This window comes from Panthera onca, chromosome B3, assembly GCF_046562875.1.
Source record: "Panthera onca isolate mPanOnc1 chromosome B3, mPanOnc1 haplotype 2, whole genome shotgun sequence".
In the NCBI taxonomy this organism is placed as follows: Eukaryota; Metazoa; Chordata; class Mammalia; order Carnivora; family Felidae; genus Panthera; species Panthera onca.
The window spans coordinates 61,818,184-61,839,386 of record NC_138344.1 but is presented as its reverse complement, the minus strand read 5'-3'; the positions used below and the strand labels follow the sequence as shown (position 1 = coordinate 61,839,386).

The 21,203-nt window shown below is 37.7% G+C and overlaps 1 protein-coding gene across 2 annotated transcripts in view; it reads right to left on the bottom strand.

Moving 5' to 3' along the window:
- INO80 (INO80 complex ATPase subunit) overlaps nucleotides 1-21,203 on the bottom strand; it is a 136,707-nt gene that overhangs the window by 97,510 nt on the left and 17,994 nt on the right. For both annotated transcript variants that reach the window (XM_060618905.3, XM_060618904.3), the window contains exons 2-7: nucleotides 11,033-11,218; nucleotides 10,628-10,797; nucleotides 10,467-10,534; nucleotides 8,368-8,535; nucleotides 2,599-2,719; nucleotides 1,068-1,282 (exon numbers count right to left, since the gene is read on the bottom strand). In XM_060618905.3, coding sequence (XP_060474888.1) covers nucleotides 1,068-1,282; nucleotides 2,599-2,719; nucleotides 8,368-8,535; nucleotides 10,467-10,534; nucleotides 10,628-10,797; nucleotides 11,033-11,175 — 885 coding nt within the window. In that variant the 5' untranslated portion in view covers nucleotides 11,176-11,218. The remainder of the gene's footprint in view (nucleotides 1-1,067; nucleotides 1,283-2,598; nucleotides 2,720-8,367; nucleotides 8,536-10,466; nucleotides 10,535-10,627; nucleotides 10,798-11,032; nucleotides 11,219-21,203) is intronic.

Here is a 21,203-nt window from a genome sequence, read left to right as displayed (position 1 = left end):
ACCCTTGCTCACATGCTCTCTCTTAAAATACATAAATTAGAAAAAAAATTTTTAATTTTTTCTTTTTTTAACGTTTATTTATTTTTGAGACAGGGAGAGACAGTGCATGAACGGGGGAGGGGCAGAGAGAGAGGGAGACACAGAATCTGAAACAGGCTCCAGGCTCTGAGCAGTCAGCACAGAGCCTGACGCAGGGCTCGAACTCACGGACCGCGAGATCATGACCTGAGCTAAAGTCGGACGCTTAACCGACCGAGCCACCCAGGCGCCCCAGAAAAAAAATTTTTTAAGTCTACCATTCCACTGATCTATTTGCCTATGCATGTGGCAGTACTACACTGTTGAATTATAGAGGTTTTACGGTATATTTTAATGACTGATGTGTCTTTTTCAGTGTTCTCTGGCAATTCTTGCATATTGATTCTTTTCCTTGAGTTTAGTATCAGTTTATCTAAATTCAGAAAATACCCTATTCATATTTCTATTAAGGCTACGCTCAATTAATAAGGCAACTAATTAAGTAAAATGCAAACTGAGTCGAGGGTATATGGACATTCCTTGTACGATTCCTGAAACTTTCAAGTTTGAAATTATATCAAAATAAAATATTACCAAAACCAAATTAAAATAGCAAAAAGAATGCCTACACATCTTTCTCTTGAATCATTCACATTTTTTCTAACGTCTGTGATTCTTCAGTAACATTCAAATATTTATAAATTCTCTAAGAATCATAACTCCACCATTTCATTTTAATTTCCTCTACTATCACCTATCAATTTGTTGTTCAATCTCTACTGCTATGAGTAAGAAAACTGCTTTCCTTTCTCAGAGAGGTTTCCCTCCATTTTTTGGACAATAAACACCTCAGAACAACTAACTGTCTTGTGGATTCTGATCAAAATCTGGAAAAAAACAGTCAACTAATAAGAGTACTATTCAGCATTATCTTAATTCCATCAGATTAGTTTCCTTTCTGAACACTGTAAAGGTATCTAGCTCCAACAGCTCCTCTTTAGAGGGCAGGGAGACAAAACTTGCCATCTATGCTGGAGGCACTCACGTACCTTTGGTAGTTCCTTTTTCACAATGCTGAGCCATACTTTTCTACGACGAGCATTAAGCTGCTCAATGGATAAGTGCTTCTTCTTGGTGCCAGGAGGAGGTGCATCATGAGAGAACTTGGCAAAGACTTTGGTCTGGTGGTGGTGGCAACGAGGAGATTCTTCAGAGGAAAGTTCTTCATCCCTTCGCCTTTTTTTCTTCACTTTTTTCAACTTGGCTGCAAAGGAAACAGACTCTGAGAATGTTGCATTTCTGCCCTTCCACAGAAGACAGCCACAAACAACCTCATCACTTTAAAAAAATTCAAGGTTCCTTCCTCATTCCAAGTGAGGCTGGCAATGTTTACCTCTTTATGTATTCGGGCCTATGACTATTCCAAGAGAAGTATCTCACTACCTTGGAAGAATACTGGATACTCCCTATGTTTACATGAAAGAGAAACACAAAATAAAACCTAAAAACTGAATTTCTGTTGAACCCAACAACAGGAAGGGAGACTTATAAAGTACCACGAACTCAAGTAATGGCCAAAAGGAAGGAAACATATCTACTTGGTGGCAATGTAAAGTGATTGAAGAAAAAACTAAAGAAAGAAAAAAATGTGCTAACTGATAGGACATCATGGCCTGTGAAGAGAAAATCACACGTGGCACAAAAAACTAATTTGGGAGGTGGGGTGGGGTGGGGAGGGGAGGGTGCAGAGGATGAGAAAATAAAAAGAGGGGTGCGTAAGTGGCTCAGTTGGCTAAGCGTTTGACTTTAGTTCAGGTCATGATCTCGTGGTCCGTGCGTTCGAGCCCTGCATCAGGCTCTAAGCTCTCTGGAGCCTGCTTCAAATTCTGTGTCTCCCTCTCTCTCTGCCCCTCCCCTGCTTGTGGTCTGTTTCTCAAAAATAAATATACAAAAAAATTTTTTTAAAATACAGAGATAAACTAGGAGGATGTGGGAGAAAGGGGAGAAGGCTTAAAAGAACTTCTGAGTAGAGTTCATACCTTTAGGTGAACAAAATCTAACTTGTACACAGAGTTTAAAACTTTCCCTTCCTACCTCCTTCCTGATTTCCAGCTGCTTAGAGCTCAGTAAGGGAGGAAAGCACATTTCCTGGCAAACAGGCAGATAAGCATTACACAAGACAGAGAGGTGATCTATTTTGAATTTCCACAAACAACAACAATCATAACTTATTCCCAACACTTCAGGTTGCTCTTCATACTTCCCTGTGCCTAACCAACTTCTTCCTCTCCCAGAACATTTTCAACATTTGGAAAAGTATGTAGAAGAAAGAAGGAATAAACTAACTGACTTAAACCTTTCGCTAGGAATCTGTAGTTTTATGTCTTTATAATTCTAGAAGAGATCATAAACCAAATACGAAATAAGGTTAATAATAGGACTTAGATAAGGAAGACTAGGGTTTTTGAGATACAGCAAGTCTCTACTACATGCGTTATGTTCAAAGTCCAAATGTACCAACAGGCTACACACAACCCTGAAACTAAAGAGTAAATGTGGAAGGCAGGTCAATATGCTCACCTTTAAGTTTCTTTTCCTCCTTGAATTTCTTTTTTTTGGGTCCAAGTAGGTGCCGTTGTTGCTCATAGAAAGGGTCGTACGTGGACAGGAGGCCTGCACTGTAGTACTGGTACTGCTGCAACTGAAGCAAAAGCAAAGACAGTGGTGAGGCTTAGAAGGGCTGGTCTGTGTTCGAAGCCTGCCTTCAAATCACCTTTACTACAAAAAGTTGAGCCAGAGAAAAACCAAAGCTCCTAAAACATGGTCTTCTTCCCACAAAAAGACCCACAAAGATTTAGTACTTCAAAGTGAATTATTTCCTTACTTCAAAACAAAATGGGTTCATCAGCTATGTGCATGGCAAGTTGCTGAAAATAACTTAAGAAAGGAAAACGCTTCATGCTTCTCAATTTCCACCAGAATATTTATTTGGTCCTGACACATATTTGAGAGATGCAATTAACTGCAGAAAGAGCTCCTCATGGTATTCATCAACAAGAAATAAACTGTATTTCTATTACCAACAGGTCCTAAGATTTACTAAGGTTCTGATAGCTGTTATTCTGGCTTTTAGTCTTCTATCTGGTTCAGAGAATTCCCAACCATCCCAATTCTTTCAAGTCTTTTCACTCTTTATCTCCCACTAAGAGAGCCTGCCAATATTATGGATAATGCCTCTGTTGCCAGAATTCTAACACATGAATAATCAAATTTTTTTCCTCTTCAGAGACAGATTCTTTCAAACACTGCATTTCAATTGACCCGCTAGGCTTACATTCATTTTGTCTTACCTATTACCAATGGATAAATATGAATATAAATTAAAATTAAGCAGTCCACTACTGAATCTCTTTCCTAGATTACAGCCAGTCTAAGAACTGAAACTAGGACAGAAAAGTGACATGGATAACTTGTCACAGAGTGACATGGTCCTCTGTCAATGGTCAAAATTGAATGAGCATTCATTGAACTGCATAGTTAAGGCTGATGGGGGGTGGGAGGGAGGGGAGGGTGGGTGATGGGTATTGAAGAGGGCATCTTTTGCGATGAGCACCAGGTTTTGTATGGAAACCGATCTGACAATTTCATATATTTAAAAAAAAAAAAAACGGGGCGCCTGGGTGGCTCAGTCAGTTAAGTGGCCGACTTCGGCTCAGGTCATGATCTCACGGTCTGTGAGTTCAAGCCCCACGTCAGGCTCTGTGCTGACAGCTCAGAGCCTGGAGCCTGTTTCGGATTCTGTGTCTCCCTCTCTCTGACCCTCCCCCATTCATACTCTGTCTCTCTCTGTCTCAAAAATAAACGTTAAAAAAAATTTTTTTTTAAAAAAAGAACTGCATAGTTAATAAAATCTATAAAGTTTCCCATATGTATGTTTTACTTCAATTAAAAAAAGACCAGGTAGGGGTGCCTGGTGGCTCAGTTGGTTAAGTGTCCAACTCTTGATTTTGGCTCAGGTCACGATCTCAGTTTGTGGGTTCAAGCCCCGCGTCAGGTGTGCTGATAGTATGGAACCTGCTTGGGATTCTCTCTCTCCCTCTCTCTCTCTCTGCCCCTCCCTTGCTCCCGCTTTCACTCTCTCTCTCTCTCTCTCTCTCAAGAATAATTAAAAAAAAAAAAAAAAAAAAAGACCTGGGGCAGCCAGGTGGCTCAGTCGGATAAACATCTGACTTCAGCTTGGGTCCTAATCTTGCAGTTCGTGAGCTTGAGGCCCACAGTGAATAGTGCAGAGCCTGCTTGGAATTCTCTCTTTCCCTCTCTCTCTGCCCCATCCTGCTTCCTCTCGCCCTCTCTCAAAATAAATAAAGTAAAAAAAAAAAAAAAAGCCAAGTACTGCAATCCCTATTAAAATATCAAAAACGTTTTCCACAAAACAAAAAATAACACTAAAATCTGTACGGAACCACCCCAAATAGCCAAAGCAACCTTGAGAAAGAAAAACAAAGTTGGAAGTATTACAATTCCAGATTTCAAGATATACTACAAAGCTTTAGTAATCAAAACAGTATGGTACTGGCACAAATAGAGACATACAGATGAATGGAAAAGAATAGAAAACCCAGAGATAAGAGGTGCCTGGCTGGTTCAGTTGGTAGAACACATGACTTTTGATCTCAGGGTCCTGAGGTGGAGCCCCATGTTGGGTGTAAAGCATACTTAAAGAAAAACTTTCAATAATACAGAAGAGAGAACTAAGAAAGAAACCCATCCTTATGTGGCCAACTAATCTATGTCGAAGGAGGCAAGAATATACAGTGTGGAAAAGACAGTCTCTTCAATAAATGGTGCTGGGAAAACTGGACAGCTATATGCACAAGAATGAAACTGGACCACTTTCTACCACTCCAAACAAAATTAAACTCAAAACGGATTAAAAACCCTAAATTTGAGACCTAAAACCATAAAAATCTTAGAGGAAAACATAGTAATTTGACATCAGCCATAGCAACATTTTTCTAGATGTGCCTCCCAACGCAAGGAAAACAAAAGCAGAAACAAACCATTGGGACTACTTCAAAATAAAAAGGTTTTCACAGTGAAGGAAACCATCAACAAAACAAAAAGACAACCTAATGAGTGAGAAAAGATTTTTGCAAATTATATATGCAATAAGGGGTTAATATTCAAAACACATAAAAAACTTGTACAACTCAACCCAAACCAATCAATATGATTAAAAAATAAGCACAGAACTTGAACAATTACCCAAAGACACACAGATGGCCAACAGACATATGGAAAGAAGATCAACATCACTAATCAGGGAAATGCAAATCAAAACCACAATGAGATTATCACCCTACACCTGTCAGAATGGCTAGTGGCTAGTATCAAAAAAACAAGACAGGGGCGCCTGGCTGGCTCAGTCGGTTGAGCGTCCGACTTCGGCTCAGGTCACGATCTCACTGTCCGTGGGTTCGAGCCCCGCGTCGGGCTCTGTGCTGACAGCTCAGAGCCTGGAGCCTGTTTCAGATTCTGTGTCTCCCTCTCTCTCTGACCCTCCCCCGTTCATGCTCTGTCTCTCTCTTGTCTCAAAAATAAATAAATGTTAAAAAAAGAAAGAAAGAAAGAAAGAAAGAAAGAAAGAAAGAAAGAAAGAAAGAAAAAGAAAGAAAGAAAAAGACAAGACAGGGGCCGCCTGGGTGGCTCAGTCGCTTAAGTGTCCGACTTCGGCTCAGGTCATGATCTTGCGGTTTGTGAGTTCGAGCCCCGCATCGGGCTCTGTGCTGACAGCTCGGAGCCTGGAGCTTGCTTCAGATTCTGTGTCTCTCCCTCTGCCCCTCCCCAACTTGTGCTCTATCAAATATAAATAAAATATAAAAAAAAATTTAAAAAAGACAAGACATAGGCATTGGCAAGAACGTGGAGAAAAAGGAATCTTTGTGAACTGTTGGTAGGAATGCAAATTGGTTCATCCAATGGAAAACAGTATGGAGGTTCCTCAAAAAAATAAAAACAAGTATCATACGATCCAGTAATTCCACTACTGGGTATTTACCCAAAGAAAATAAAAACACTAATTCAAAAAGATACATGCATTCTTATGTTTACTGCAGCATTATTTACAGTAGCCAAGATACAGAAGCAACCTATGTGTTCACTGATAGGTGAATAAATAAAAATGTGGCATATATATTTATATGTATACGTACGTGTGTGTGTATGTATGTATATGTGTGGATGTATGTATATGTGCGGATATATATATATAAACTCTTCCCATCTGTGACAACGTAGATGGACCTAGAGGGCATTATGTTCAGTGAATTAAGTCAGACTGAAAAAGACAAATATCACATGATTTCACTCATAACTGGAATCTGAAAAACAAAAAGCAGAATCAGACTTGTAAAGAGAAAAGACTGATGGTTGTCAGAGGGGAGGGTGATGGGGGTTGGGCAAAATGGGTAAAAGGGAGTGGGAGGTATAGGCTTCCAGTTATGGAATGAGTAAATCACAGAAATAATAGGTCCAACACAGGGAATCAGTCAATGATATTGTAATACCGTTATCCAGTAACAGATGGTAGCTACACTTGTGGCCATAATATAATGTATAGACATTTGAATCACTATGTTGTACACCTGAAATATAATACTGTATGTCAGCTATACTCAAAAAAAAAAAAAAAAAAAAAAAAAAAAAAAAAAGACAAACTATTTCAAGCACCAAATGCCTAGCACTGTACTTTATGAAGGAACTCTACGTTTATTCTTTTTTTTTTTTTTTTTTTTAAGAGACAGAGAGCGAGAGAGCAGGGGAGGGACAGAGAAAGAAAGAAGTCTAAAAGCCAGATATCTTACTATTTATTACTTCTGCAGGTTTATAACCTTGAGCATGTTATTCAGTTTTCTGAACGTACTTTGGATGGTAAATAATTGCTGGAATGCTTTTAGGGCCTCAAATATGCTATTGCTTATTATGTACAAAGTGTCACACTTCTGACAAAAATCAGAAGTAACAGCACTCAAATAGTTGCCACTTAAAACTGTCATTAATCTAATGTTAGTATGCAAAGAAAGGGAGTTTTTTAAAGATAGGAACACTTCCAAAGAGCAACTGCATTATAAAAGGAACCACAAGAATTTAAAATGGTGCAGCCACTCTGGAAAATAGTTTGCCAGTTCCTCAAAAGGGTAAGTAAGCACAGAGTTATCATATCATATGACCCAGCAATTCCTCTTCTAGGTATATACCCAAGAGAAATGAAAACATACATCCACACCAAAAACGTGTATACAAATCTTCTTGGCAGCATTATTCATAACAGCCAAAAGTGGAAACAACCCATTTTTCATAGTTATCATTCATAAAAGCCAAAAAGTAGAAACAATCCAATTAATTCATTAAGTGATACGTGGATAAGTAAATGCAGTACGTTCATACTATGGAATCTTATTTGGCCATAAAAAGGAATAAAGTACAGGTACATGCTACTGAATGAACTCTGAAAACATGCTAAGCAAGAAGCTAGACACAAAGGATCACATATCGTTCCATATGCATGAAATGTCTAGAACAGGCACATTTATAGTGACAAGTAGCTGCCTGGGGCTGAGGGGAATGCAGAAAATGAGAGGACACAGCTAAGGGGATTGGGGTTTCTTTCTGGAGAAAACATTCTGGAATTATATAGTGACAACAGTTACACATCTCTATCAATATACTAAAAACCACTGAATTATACACTTTAAAAGGGTAAATATTTTTAGTATATGAAATACATTTCAATAAAGCTTTTATTACAACCACCACCATCAAGATCTAAATATAAAAGTAAGGGGTACCTGGTGGCCAATTTTGGCTCAGGTCATGATCTCACATTTTGTGGGTTCAGGCCCCGCATCGGGCTCTGTGCTGACAGCTCAGAGACTGGAGCCTGCTTCCAATTCTGTGTCTCCCTCTCTCTCTCTGCCCCTCTCCCACTTGCAGTCTGCCTCCCTCTCCCTCAAAAATAAATAAACACGAAAATAAATAGATAGATAGATAGATAGATAGGTAGATAGATAAAAGTAAAATGATGTATGGGGCGCCTGGGGTAGCTCAGTTGGTTAAGTGTCAGCTCAGGTCACAAGCTCAGTTTGTGAGTTTGAGCCCCATATTGAGCTCTCTATGGTCAGCATGGAGCCTACTTGGGATCCTTCTCTCTACGCTTCCCCTGCTTGTTCTCTCTCAAAAATAAATAAACATTAAAAAAGAAAAAAAAGGGTACTGACATATCTTCAATGAATGTTAACCAGAGGCTAAATACCCGGCATGGAGGTGTGAGATTTCTCCTGAAACCTTTACCTCCTTGTCTTTACTATACTTATTCTGGTGAAGTTTCTTATATTTGTGCAGCCGCAACATGTTATGAAGTTCTTCTCTGCTGAGGTTGAGTTCTTCCTCTTCTTCTTCTTCTTCATTGTCTTCACTCTGAGAATCTGCCTCACTGGACTCATCACTTAGCAGAATGCTCTGCAAATGGGAGGAAATGGAAATGGAATCTCTCGCTATGAAGTAATTCCGTTTATAATCCAAGCATTTTTCCCCAACAGAAGGACAGAAATAGCTGGAAGACAGTCATTCCAGTTTCCCTTACATTATCCTTTACCAATCTAAGTGGAAAAGAAAAAGGTACCAACTGAACCTAGTATGCATGAATTAGAGAGCAGTAACACATGGAAATGCTGTAAACAGCAACAAAGCTTGATATCACTAAGTACTTACACTTAACATAAGATATTTTAACTGTCAAATACCAAGGCAAAAAAACTAAAAACAAAGAAACAATCTATTGGGTATAAAGGAATATAGAAAGCAAGCTGTGATGGCTAATTAAGGAGAAACAACCCAAAAAATATTAATTGATTTTGATATTATCCAGATAATGAAATGTTATTCAGCCATGAAAAGGTAAGTAGTTCTGATCTGTGCCACAACATGAATGAACCTTGAAAACTATGCTAAGTGAAAGAAGCTAAGTACAAAGGACTGTGTATGATATGGACTTCACTTATATGAAATGTCCAGAATAGGCAAATCCATAGGGAAAGAAAACAGATTAGTGGCTGCCAGGGGTGGGGGAAGTAGAGAATGGGAAGTGACTGCTAATAAGTGCAGTTTCTTTTTGGAATGATGAAAATATTCTGGAATTAGTGGTAAGGGCTACACAAAACTTTATGAATATACTAAAAATTACTAAATTATATACTTTAAATGGGTAGATTTTATGGCATATCAATTATATTTCGATTTTTACAAATGTGATAAGCTAAACAAAGATTTCTACATTCCCGAGAGCCACGCTGATATGAAGCAAATTAGAACCTTTTAAAGGACTTAGTGATAACAATGAAAGAGTACCTTTAAATTACTTTGAGCTCTTCACAGGAAAATTAAGCAATAGAGAAAATATTGGTTTCAATAGAAGAAATGCTAACTCAGTTGGGCCAATGACTGTTATCTTGTAAGAATATCAACAAGATTATCCCATTTCCTTGCCTATGAATACTCACAGAAATTTACCAGACTAAAATACAAATTCCTTAACATGTTATACAAGACCCTACACAATCAGGTTCTTGAACCTCATCTTCTATCATCCCCTCTCATTGTGCTCCAGCCATACTAGCCTTCATTCTCCCCCAAACATACTGTGTTGCATCCTGTGTCAGGAAGTTTGCAATTGTGTTCCTTCTGACTGAAATGCTCTTATCTGAGGGGTGCCTGGGTGGTTCAGTGGGTTAAGTATCTGATTCTTGATTTCAGCTCAGGTCATGATCTCACAGTTCATGAGTTCGAGCCCCAGGTCAGGCTCTGCACTGACCATGTGTAGCTTGTTTGGGATTCTCTCTCCCCACTCCCGCACTCTCTCTCAAACAATTTTTAAAAATGCTCTTATGTAAAACATTCACATAGTCCTGATAATTCAGAAATCAGCTGAAATGTTACCTCTTTAAAAAAGCCATTTCTATTTCTTTGTTTACAGACATTACTCACTACCTCCCCCCATCTGAATGTAAGCTCTACAGGGCAGGAATGCTGTCTGTCTACAACAGTACCAGACAGATACGATGTATTCAATCACCATTTGTTGAACTACTCAGTAACTAATGAAAAGGACATTAATAACCCTGATGACACTGTGAGCCAGTGAGAGCAAAGATCTCATGTTTTTTTTACTCCTTGCTCTTCACAGTACTCTATACTCAGAAATGATTGCTAAAGTGAACTTCATTGAGGCCTCCACATTTTTCTCCATGATCTCTTCAAAAAACTACACCCAGAATAGAAGACTCTTCTCTAGAAAAATCTCTGCCAATGTGCCAGAATGAGTCAATAACTTTCCTTTCTATTTGTAATTTTAGTAGGTTATTTGAATTATAAATATTTGCCTTATCTCTTACCTTTAGCCACTTTCTGCTTTTCTTCAACTTAGAGAAGTTATATAAATTCCCTTTGTCAGATTTTGATTCTGTGTGAAGAAACATAAAGAACAACAAAAAATGAAAGGACGACTGCCCCAAGAGAACGGATAGTCCAAAGAGGGACCTCATACCACACTGACCTGACTGCAGAACTCCATTCAGTGAGTATGTGTTTAACATTCCAGAATTGCCTGCTCCAGAAGTTTCACCAAGCAATGAATTTGGAGGTTCTTCCTTAACTTGTATTAAGGGATCCCCAGACTGGGGCAATAAAGGATTACTGTCATCCAGTCCATCTTCACTTTCATCACTATAAATTAAAGAATGATAAATCTACAATTACAGCTGACCCAGCAGAATATTTTCATTTGTGGTTAGTAGACAGAAGAAATGGATCCTTTAAATAAGTTAATTGTGTTCTATTTGAAAGAAGGAAGAAAAAAATATCACATATACCAAAAACCATAAAATACATAAATGCTAAAACTAAAGAGATAATGGGAATCAGAAATGTGGTCAAACATTGGGAACATGTAATGGCATACCTAGAAATATTCCTGTTGAAGATGGCTGATGTCTGTCGCAAGAAATGGTCCAACCGGAGGGCCCTCTCCAGGTACTGAAGATAGAGGGGCTTTGCCAGCTCAGTGCAGCCGCCATCGTCCCCGGCACCCAACTCCGAGGCCATAGAACAAATCTGTCTTCATGCACAAGGGTCTCCGACTTCACGGCTACAGAAGCAATAAAATAAGAATACTGTTTATTCTCCTTTTATTTTCCCTACATGCCATCAATGTGAAGAGAAACCACACCTTCTAGAACACATGACAAGAAAACAGTAGTCTACAGAAAGATCTTAATAAAGTTTCTCAGTACGCACTGTTTCCTAATACAAAGGCAGAAGTGAAAAGAATGAGAACATCAAGAGGCACTTCGGCATATCAGTTGGTTAAACGTCCAACTTCAACCCAGGTCATGATCCTGAGCTTCATGGGTTCAAGCCCCGCGTCGGGCTCTGTGCTGACAGCTTGGAGCCTGGAGCCATGTCTCCCTCTCTGTCTGCCCCTCCCCTGCTTGCACTCTCTCTGTCTCCCAAAAATAAACATTGAAAAAAATTTTTTTAAAGAATAAGAACATCAAAGTATAGAAATATTGTCATGTGTCACAACAAAAATTCATATACTTCTTTGAAATAGTACCTTAAAATTTACACCTACTTCACTTCTGTCCTACAATTAACAATCATTCACAATTATCTAAAATCTACTCCACAAGCTCTCTCTTGTACACATCATAGAGGACACTTGTTCTCAGCATCACCTTCAAAACGTGTTCCCTTTTTCGTTTTTTATTTACACTTGTACATGTGTGAGGTATTCCACTTACAAGGGAACAGATACATTAGCAGAGTATTTTACACACTTATAAACATTCTTGAAAGAGTTAGAAATGATTTAGAAAAATGGAAGAGAGTATAAGAGTGAGAAACAAAGGTAAAGCCTGTGCATTTTTTTTTTTTTTTTGCTACCTTACGGTGTTAAAGGAAACCATAACATCTTTGAGTTGTCTTCTCTTTTTATTATAGTTCTTCGAAGTTTCCTAATATAATCTTTCTTCTTAAAGAAATGTTAAAAAAATTCCCCCAGCTAATCTATAGATTGAACATAATCTCCAACAAAATCACACTTTTCTTTTTCAGAAACTGACAAGCTAATTCTTAAATTTATATAGAAATGCAAAGAAACCAAAATAACCAGAGTAATTTTGAAAAAGAACTGGGTTGAACAACTTATGCTTCTTGACTTTAAAACATATTAGGGGTGCCTGGGTGGTTCAGTTGGTTAAGTGTGACTTCGGCTCAGGTCATGATCTCACAGTTCGTGGGTTCGAGCCCTGCGTCGGGCTCTGTGCTGACAGCTCGGAGTCTGGAGCCTGCTTCGGATTCTGTGTCTCCCTCTCTCTCTGTTCCTCCCCTGCTCACACTCTGTCTCTCTCTCTCACTCTCTCAAAATAAAGATTAAAAACAAATTAAAAAAAAAAAACATATTAAAAAGCCACAATAATCAGGTCAGTGTGATAGTGGCATAAGGATATCACATAGACCAACAGAACAAACCTGAAAATCCAGAAATAAACCTATACATTTACAATCAATTTTCAGTGAAGGTGATAAGGTGTTGAATAGAAGAACAGACAGTCTTTTCAACTGGATATCCACTTACAAAAAGATTAATTTAAACCTTACCTTACACTATGCATAAAAATTAACTCAAAATGGATCAGAGACCTAGTAAACCCCAAACTATAAATTTTCTACCACAAAACACCAGGAGAAAATCTTCATGATCTTGGTTAATCAAAAAGTCTTTGGATATGACATCAAAAGCACAATCCATTAAAAAAAAATGCTGATAATTAGGCCACAAAAATTTAAAACTTTTGGAATTCAAGCAGTATTAGCAAAAAGATAAAAACAAGCCACAGGAGAAGAAAATATCTGCAAGTTGTGTATCTGATAAAGGACTTGTATACAAATATCTAGTTATAAAGTCATGGAAATGCAAAGTATAACATAGAGAATACAGTCAATAATATCTTAGTCACAGTAACAGATAATGACTACAGCCAACAGAGTGAGCACTAAGTAATGTGTAGAAGTGTCAAATCACTATGTTGCATACCTGATGCTAATATAACATTGTATATCAACTATACTTCCATATAAAAAATAATTACATGAATATTCATGAAAAAGCTGTAAAACTAATGAACAATAAATTGCTGTGGAAATCTAAAAAAAGTAATAATAATTTTAAGATGATATCCAACTTTTCTATGTATCCTCTAAAGATCTGCCTTCTCTACTTCAGGGAATCTTTTAAGAATAAAACAGTATATGTGAAAAGGCTTTATAAGAAATACCAGCGTATTGGGGCACCTGGGTGGCTCACTCAGTTAAGTGTGCAACTCTTGATCACAGCTCAGGTCGTGATCTTGCTTTCAGGAGATCAAGCCCCATGTCGGGCTCTGCACTGACACCATGGAGCCTATTTGGGATTCTCTCCTCTCTCTCTCTCTCTCTCTCTCTCTCTCTCAGCCCCTCCCCTGCTGGTGCCCTAAGTAAATTAAATTAAATTTTTTTAAAAACGCCAGAGTATTTTCAAACAGTGTATATTCAAATATTCAGAGTTGGAAGGGATCATAGAGATTATGTAGTCCAACTGGGTCATTTTACAGATGAGGAAACTAAAACCATAAAGATTAAATAATTTGTTCACAATCACTGAGCTCTTTTGCAGAGCCATGTTTCCTGGTTCCTAAACCGGTCTTTTTTTAATCTCAGCAAACTGTCTCTCCAGACAGGATCTACCACTCAGTTTGCTCAGGTTTATACTTTGGTGTTAAGAAGAACACAATCCCAAGAACCAAATATTTTCAAAGCACCAATTCTTCAGAGTATAAAAATAAATAAACACGTTTTGAAAAAGCAAGACAACTTAAAATGCACAAGGATTACAGGTGACTTTAAAATTTTACTTGCATTATTTGAAATATCTTTCTAGAAACCATTCTTGCTCACTGAGGTGCAGGGTTTTGTAAAAGCATTAACAACTAGGATTTATGTTAAGCTAAACAGATTAGTCCTTAGTTTAAGGTCAATAAATGGCCAATATAAGCTGTCAATAACCACCATTTTTTAACTGATTTCATTACAAAGACACTAACACAGAATAACAGGTTAATAGTAGAATAGCCTTACCTAAAGTTCAATTCAATATTGTTTTTAAAATTTAGACTTAGAATTATTAAAGAAGAAATGGTCAATAGGGCGCCTGGGTGGCTCCGTCAGTTAAGTGTCCGACTTCAGCTCAGGTCATGATTTCACGGTTCGCGAGTTCGAGCCCCACATCAGGCTCTGTGCTGACAGGTCAGAGCCTGCAGCCTGCTTCAGATTCTGTGTCTCCTTCTATCTCTATCCCTCCCCCACTTGTGCTCTGTCTCTCTCAAAAATAAATAAATGTAAAAAAAAAATTTCTTTTAAATAAAAAAAAAAGAAACGGTCATAATTTTTAGTTGAAATAGCCAGGCAACAAATTAATTTGTTTATAGTGTTTGCATGTTGGAAGAAAACCCTTTTGGATGCTAGGTTGAAACTACTGTGTGTTCACTCAAAACAGAATCTCACTGGCAGAATTTATAACAAGGGTGGCAAGGCTTGAAGCTCATAAAGCTAAGATTCTGAACTGTTCTGATAGCAAAAATCTTCACTATATAACCTATTTAATCTAAACTTTGTATTCAGGTGAATTATATCAGGAAGTGTTACTAGGTTTCAATGGGGGGGGGGGGGAGGCGGACTTGTAGCCACAATATATAAAGAACTCCTACAACAACTCAGTAAGAAGACAACTAAAAAATGGGCAAAAGACTTTGAATACACATTTCACGAAGAAAGATACACAAATGGCTAATAGCACATAAAGATGCTCAACATCAAAAAAATGCAAATCAAAATGGCAGTGAACCACACTATACTCACCAGAATGGCTATAATAAAAAAGATAGATTATAACAACTGTTTGGGAGGATGTGGAAAAACTAAAGTCTTCATACACTGCTGGTTAAAATATGTAATACTACAGGGGCACTTGGGTGGCTCAGTCAGTTGAGCATCTGCCCCTTGATTTCAGTTCCGGTCATGATCTCACAGTTCGTGGGTTCGAGCCCTGCATCGGACTCTGTGCTGACACTGCGGAGCCTGCTTGGGATTCTCTGTCTCTCTTTCTCTCTGCCCCTTCACCACTTGCACTCTCTCTCCCTCAAAAGAAACATTTTTTTTTTTAAAGTAAAATACTATAACCACTATAGAAAACAGTTGGGCACTTTCTTAAAATTTTAAACATAGAGCTACCCATATGACCTAGCACTTCTACTCCTAGTTATTTACTCAAGAAAAATAAAACCACGTGTCCACCCATAGCTTTTAATGTGAACATTCAGTGGCATTATTCCTAATAGTCAAAAAGCAAAACAATCCAAATGTTTATCAACCAGTGAATAAACAAAATACATATCCACACAATGGAGTATTATCAGCAATAAAAAGGAATAAACAATTGATACATACAACAACATGAATGGACCTCAAAAACATTATGCTGAGTTAAAAAAAAAAAAAAGGCCAGACAGAAAAGACCACATATTATAGAATTCCACTTACATGAAATATCCACCAAAGGAAATCTATGGAGTCTGGAAGTACATTAGTGGTTGGCTGTGTATGCAAAAGGAGACTAACTGCAAATGGATATGAGACTTCTTTTTTAGGGAAAGTGGAAATGTGCTAAACACATGCTGTATTGTTGGTTATACAATTCTGTAAGTTTGTTTAAAATCAATGAACTATACATTTAAATGAGGTAAATTTCATATGTAAAATAGCAGTCTTTGTTAACACAAAGAGAAAAGAATGTTAAAAGTTCTTTTTTATAAGGCTTTAATAGGTTCTACTTTTCATTGTGGGAACTAACATGCACCCACTGCAAAAGATTTCAAGGAAACGCTTTTAAAAATACAGCAAAATTCTCCAAGAGAATATATGTAATTCATCTTGATGTACATACATATAAATTAAAGTATATAAAATTCCTAATTGGCCTCTTCCTAAGGTTTTACTAAAAAATAAGTGATCTCATTGTGTCTGGCTAGCTCAGTCGTTGAAACATGTGACTCTTGATCTCGGAATTGTGAGCTGGAGCCCCACATTGGGTACAGAGATAACTTAAAAATAAAATCTTTAAAAAAAATAACTGACCTTATGTATTTATTTTGGCTGATAATGAAAATGGTCCTAATTAAGGAGGTTTGCAAGTATGACTACAAAGTAATACTGGGTGATTCAAAAAGAACTATTTTCAAATATAATTCCTCAGTAACTAAGCTGTACACGAACATGAAGTCAAAACCAATTTGTCCAAGAAAGACCAAAGTTACTTCTATTACAATGCTCAATAATATGTGGCCCCATGTGACTCCCAGTATGCATCAATCCTGTAGTCTGATTCTCCCAGTATGACTTTGTAAAATATCACCATTGATGGCAGAAATATCAAGCATGATGCCCTCTCTTATTTCCACAAGTCTAAAAAAGAGAAGTTGCTACAAGTATGAAGTTTCTGACATATCTCCACAAGAAGTAGTCTTATCATGATACCTGGAAAGTAAGGGAATATTTTTAAAGTGTTCAATTAGATTCCTTTTATTGTGGTAAAATATACATAACCTAAAATTTACCACTTTAATCATTTTTAAGTGTTCAGTGGCATTAAGTACATTCACAGAGTGGTGCCAATCATCCATGAACACCATCCTCCATTAGTTTTTAATCTTTAATCGCCTTTAAGATTGGTAGCCTCTCTATTCAACCCAAATGCCTTGGCCATCTGTTAAAAGGGGCTTCTCTGAGGCACCTGGCTTGCTCAGTCAGTAGAGCTTGCAACTCCTGATGTCAGGGTTGTTAAGTTCAAGCCCCACACTGGGTACAGCAATTACTTAAAACTAAAATCTGGGGGTAAAAAAAAGCAGCTGCTTCTCTAATAACCTATACTTTCATCTCCTACATTTGTCTCTTATTCTCCACAAGGAAACAACAGGGCCATGCTAACCTGACCCACCAGCTGTTATCCAACTTCAACAGAGCACAAGACATTTCTCAACAACCGTTTAACCCACCTCTTATCAATTGTTTCTCATTCTCTACAAAGACTATTGCAGTTTCTCTCCTCCTCAAAATTATAAACTCATTCTCTCTTTCTTGGAAGGGCTTGAGGAGCAAATCTCTCCAATCTTTTCTATTCCACTGTAGTTCATTCTTTTCTGTACTTTTTCCTTGTAGTATTTGAGTCACAAATAAAAGCCGCAAAAAAAGACTGTCAGTCTACATTTGTTAACTCTTCAGTCAAGGTGACTCTACATACTGATGCACAGACAGGACTACTTCATTATGTCATCCACTGTGGGTCATGCCCATGCAGTCACATTTTAAAATACATACAATACACATATTATTATAAGTTACTTTATTTTTTTCCAATGTAGTATAATTGGAGCATTATACTGCCTTTTAAATTTATATACACATAGGTGCGCCTGGGTGGCTCAGTCGGTTAAGCGCCCAACTTTGGCTCAGGTCATGATCTCATGGTTCATGAGTTCGAGCCCCATATTGGGCTCCGTGCTGACAGCTCAGAGCCTGGAGCCTGCTTCGGATTCTGTGTCTCCCTCTCTCTGCCCCTCCCCTGCTCATGCTCTGTCTCTCTCTGTCTCTCAAAAATAAATAAATGTTAAAATTTTTTTTAAATTTATATTTACATATAAATTTATATATACTTTTATATAAAATATTATCTGAAGATTTCATTTCAGGATAGAAAAGAGAATACTATAAAGCATTTTCATAAAAAGGGAGAGTTGGGTCTGAAAAGGATGAAAGACCCACTCTCTCTGATAAAGCACTATTTATCAAAATGGATAAACAAAAGTCAATATTGTTGGCTAACACTTACTTCTGGATACTCTCCAGGTCTCTGACAACTTCTTGGACTAATCCTTCCTTCCCTCCTTAATGGAAACTTTATTCTAGATGTGGAGTCTACTACAGTTCTGTCATCTATCCTTATCCTTTAGAAAATCTCACCTACTTCCAAATTTGGATTAATACCGCTGTATATGGCTGACTTTCTAGCTTCCATCTTACAAAGTACACAATCCACATTTCTAGATGCTTGTTGGATTCTATCCTTGATATACCACTGAACCCTTCAAACTCAAAACTTCTCATCTGCCCCTATACCAGCTAGTTCATCTGTCTTTCCTATTTATACAACAGTTAGCTATTCAGACTCAAAATCTGTCAATCATTTTTAGATCACTCTCGACTTCTCTGTTTACAATCTCCATGTCTACTTAATTCTTCTCTAGGGATGATGTCTGGAATCTGTCCTTGTTTTCATTTAGGTTCTTATCATCTCACACCTAGATTACTGCTTCCTAATTTGGCATCCCACCTCCAGGTTCTTCTCGCTCTAATCCATCCTCACAGCAACTGCCAGATTAGTATTCCCAAAACATTGCTCTGATTATGTTGTTATCCCTCAACAGCTTTGCAAAATTCAATAAAGTCTAAATTCCTCTGCCTGAAATTCAAAGACCTTTATCATCTGGCTCCAACTTACCTTTCCAATTTAATTTTTTACTACCCTCTTACACTCCAGACAAGTTAAGAATACCCTGAAGATGTCTCTTAACTTCCCGTCAGACCCATCCCAATCTTCAAGTGTTCTTTAAAATTTATCTGACCACATACTGCCATTTCAAAGACTGAAAGGACTATTAATATATGCTGTTAGAGCCAATTCACCATTGATTGGCCTGCTTCATACCCTGAACTCTGGCTCTTTAAACCTGGTTATCCTCCAACTGGACTCTGATCATACTTCAGAAGCCCTGACTACAGTTTGATATCCATGGTAAAGTGTCTACTCCTAAATCATGCTCACATACATATTTCCTCACCTGTGTACCCATGTGTGATCCCAGAATGACTACTCTGCACTAGTTACTGCAATGCCTTTATGGAAGCTGCCTTGCCTTTGTCCTACAAATTATGTTTCTGTAGGAAAAGTCTTACCAAGTTGAACCAAAATCCTTCAAAGACAAAATGAAATATCTCATTGCAGGAAACACTCATAGATTATTCCCAAGTAAGACTATTCTCTCTTCTCCGAAGTTCTAAATGGTTGAAAGCCTGGCACTTACATGATATTACAGTCTACTTACTGTATACATGCATGCCTTATTTCTCTTCCTAAACTATAAACTATTTGAGCAAATAGTCCCTATCTCATGAATCTATTTTGGTTCTAGTATTTACAAATGACCATATTAATTTGCTTTTTCATGCAAATTAAAAATCAAAGGTCAAAGCTACAAAACTCTAGTTCTTTTTGTTGTTGTTATTTATTTATTGAGCAGGAAAGCATGTGTGAGCGGGAAGGGGGAGAGAGAGAGGGAGAGAGAATCTCAAGCAGGCTCCGTGCTGAGAGCATGTAGACTGACACAGGGCTCAAACTCACAAACTGTTAGATCATGACTGGAGACGAAATCAAGAACTGGATGCTTAGCCAACTGAGCCACCCAGGAGCCCCCAAAACTCTATTTCTGCTACATTCTACATAAAGATCATCTATAGTCCATGACCATGTGAGGCCTCTACTCCATCCTGGACACATGACTTGGGGGATGAAACCTTGAATAAAACAAATGAAAAGATACGAAAGTAGTCAAGTAATAGAAAGTTAAGCAGAATGGGTTCAAACATTCATTATCCACACTTGCTGAACAGGAGAATGCATGTACTAAAAATCTTTCAGGCAATTCCACATAAAAATAATCTCAGACAAGCTTTAGATAAGAGGTAAGAGGTAAGAGGTAAGAGGAGAGCAAGGTGTTACTGCTAGACAAGAATCTGAAGGATAGCTGCACCAAATGCCAATGCTAACCAGAGGACAGGATTTTTATCTTCTCCCAAATGATAAGCCTGACAAAGATAACTACTTGGAGAGAAAGTCACCCTATCTCTAGATGGAGATGAGCTAAGAAGCACTGTTCAAATGATAGCCTAAACAGCTTTTAGTTTGGTTTAAAAATTTTTTCTTTCAATTTTTAAAGAGAGAAGAGTTGGCTTTTTACCTTTTTGTCTAACAGCAATGGTAAGAACGTGATATATAATGACCACTTCATAAAGTACTACAAACTGCAATGATGGCCATTAACAATTATTTGTCTTAAGACCTACCCATTTAAACTTTGCATGCTCAAATCTATTTTCACCTCTGATTTCCTCTTTATAGACCATGCCCAAAATTGGTTTCATACCAATCATTTGCAGAAGCACTTCCCAAAGTTTGCCTCTCTGAATACTAGGATCAAGATTTTGGAGCACCTGGCTGGCTCAGTCAGTACAGTGCACGATTCTTGATCTCAGGGTTGGAAGTGTGAACTGCATGGTGGGTACAGAGATCACTTAAAAATAAAATCTTTAGCAGTGTCTGGGTGGCTGTCAGTTGAGTGTCCGACTTCAGTTCAGGTCATGATCTCTCTGTTCATGGATTTGAACCCTGCATGGGCTCTGCACTGACAGCAGGGAGCCTGCCTGGGATTCTCCCTCTCTCTTTGTCCCTCCCCCACTCACACTCTATCTCTCCCAAAATAAAACGAACTTAAAAAAAAATAATATAATAAAAAAATTTTAAATAAAGTCTTTAAAAAATATATTAAATGTCCATTAATACTGAAAATATTAAAGCATTAAAGTTAGGCCTAAGATTTTTTAGTCTTCAATATGCTAATGTGCTCATAATCTCTCTCTAAAAGGCATTCCAAACTTATTTGACTTTTTTAGCAAAATACCAATCAAAATAGCTCAAAGAAGACTAGATAGGGCATCAATGATTCAGTCAAATATCTAAATAAAGAGTTCAATTATATCTGCCTTTAAGAAGTAATTCCTAAATTTACCAAAACTAATACAGAAAAGGCCAAATAAAGTTATAATTCTTAGGAACAGAACTATAGCTATGAAGCATTTGCAGGACTAAAGACAGCCTGTAGGTTAACAGGCTGTAGCTTATACAAAAGGCCAAACATTAAGGGAAC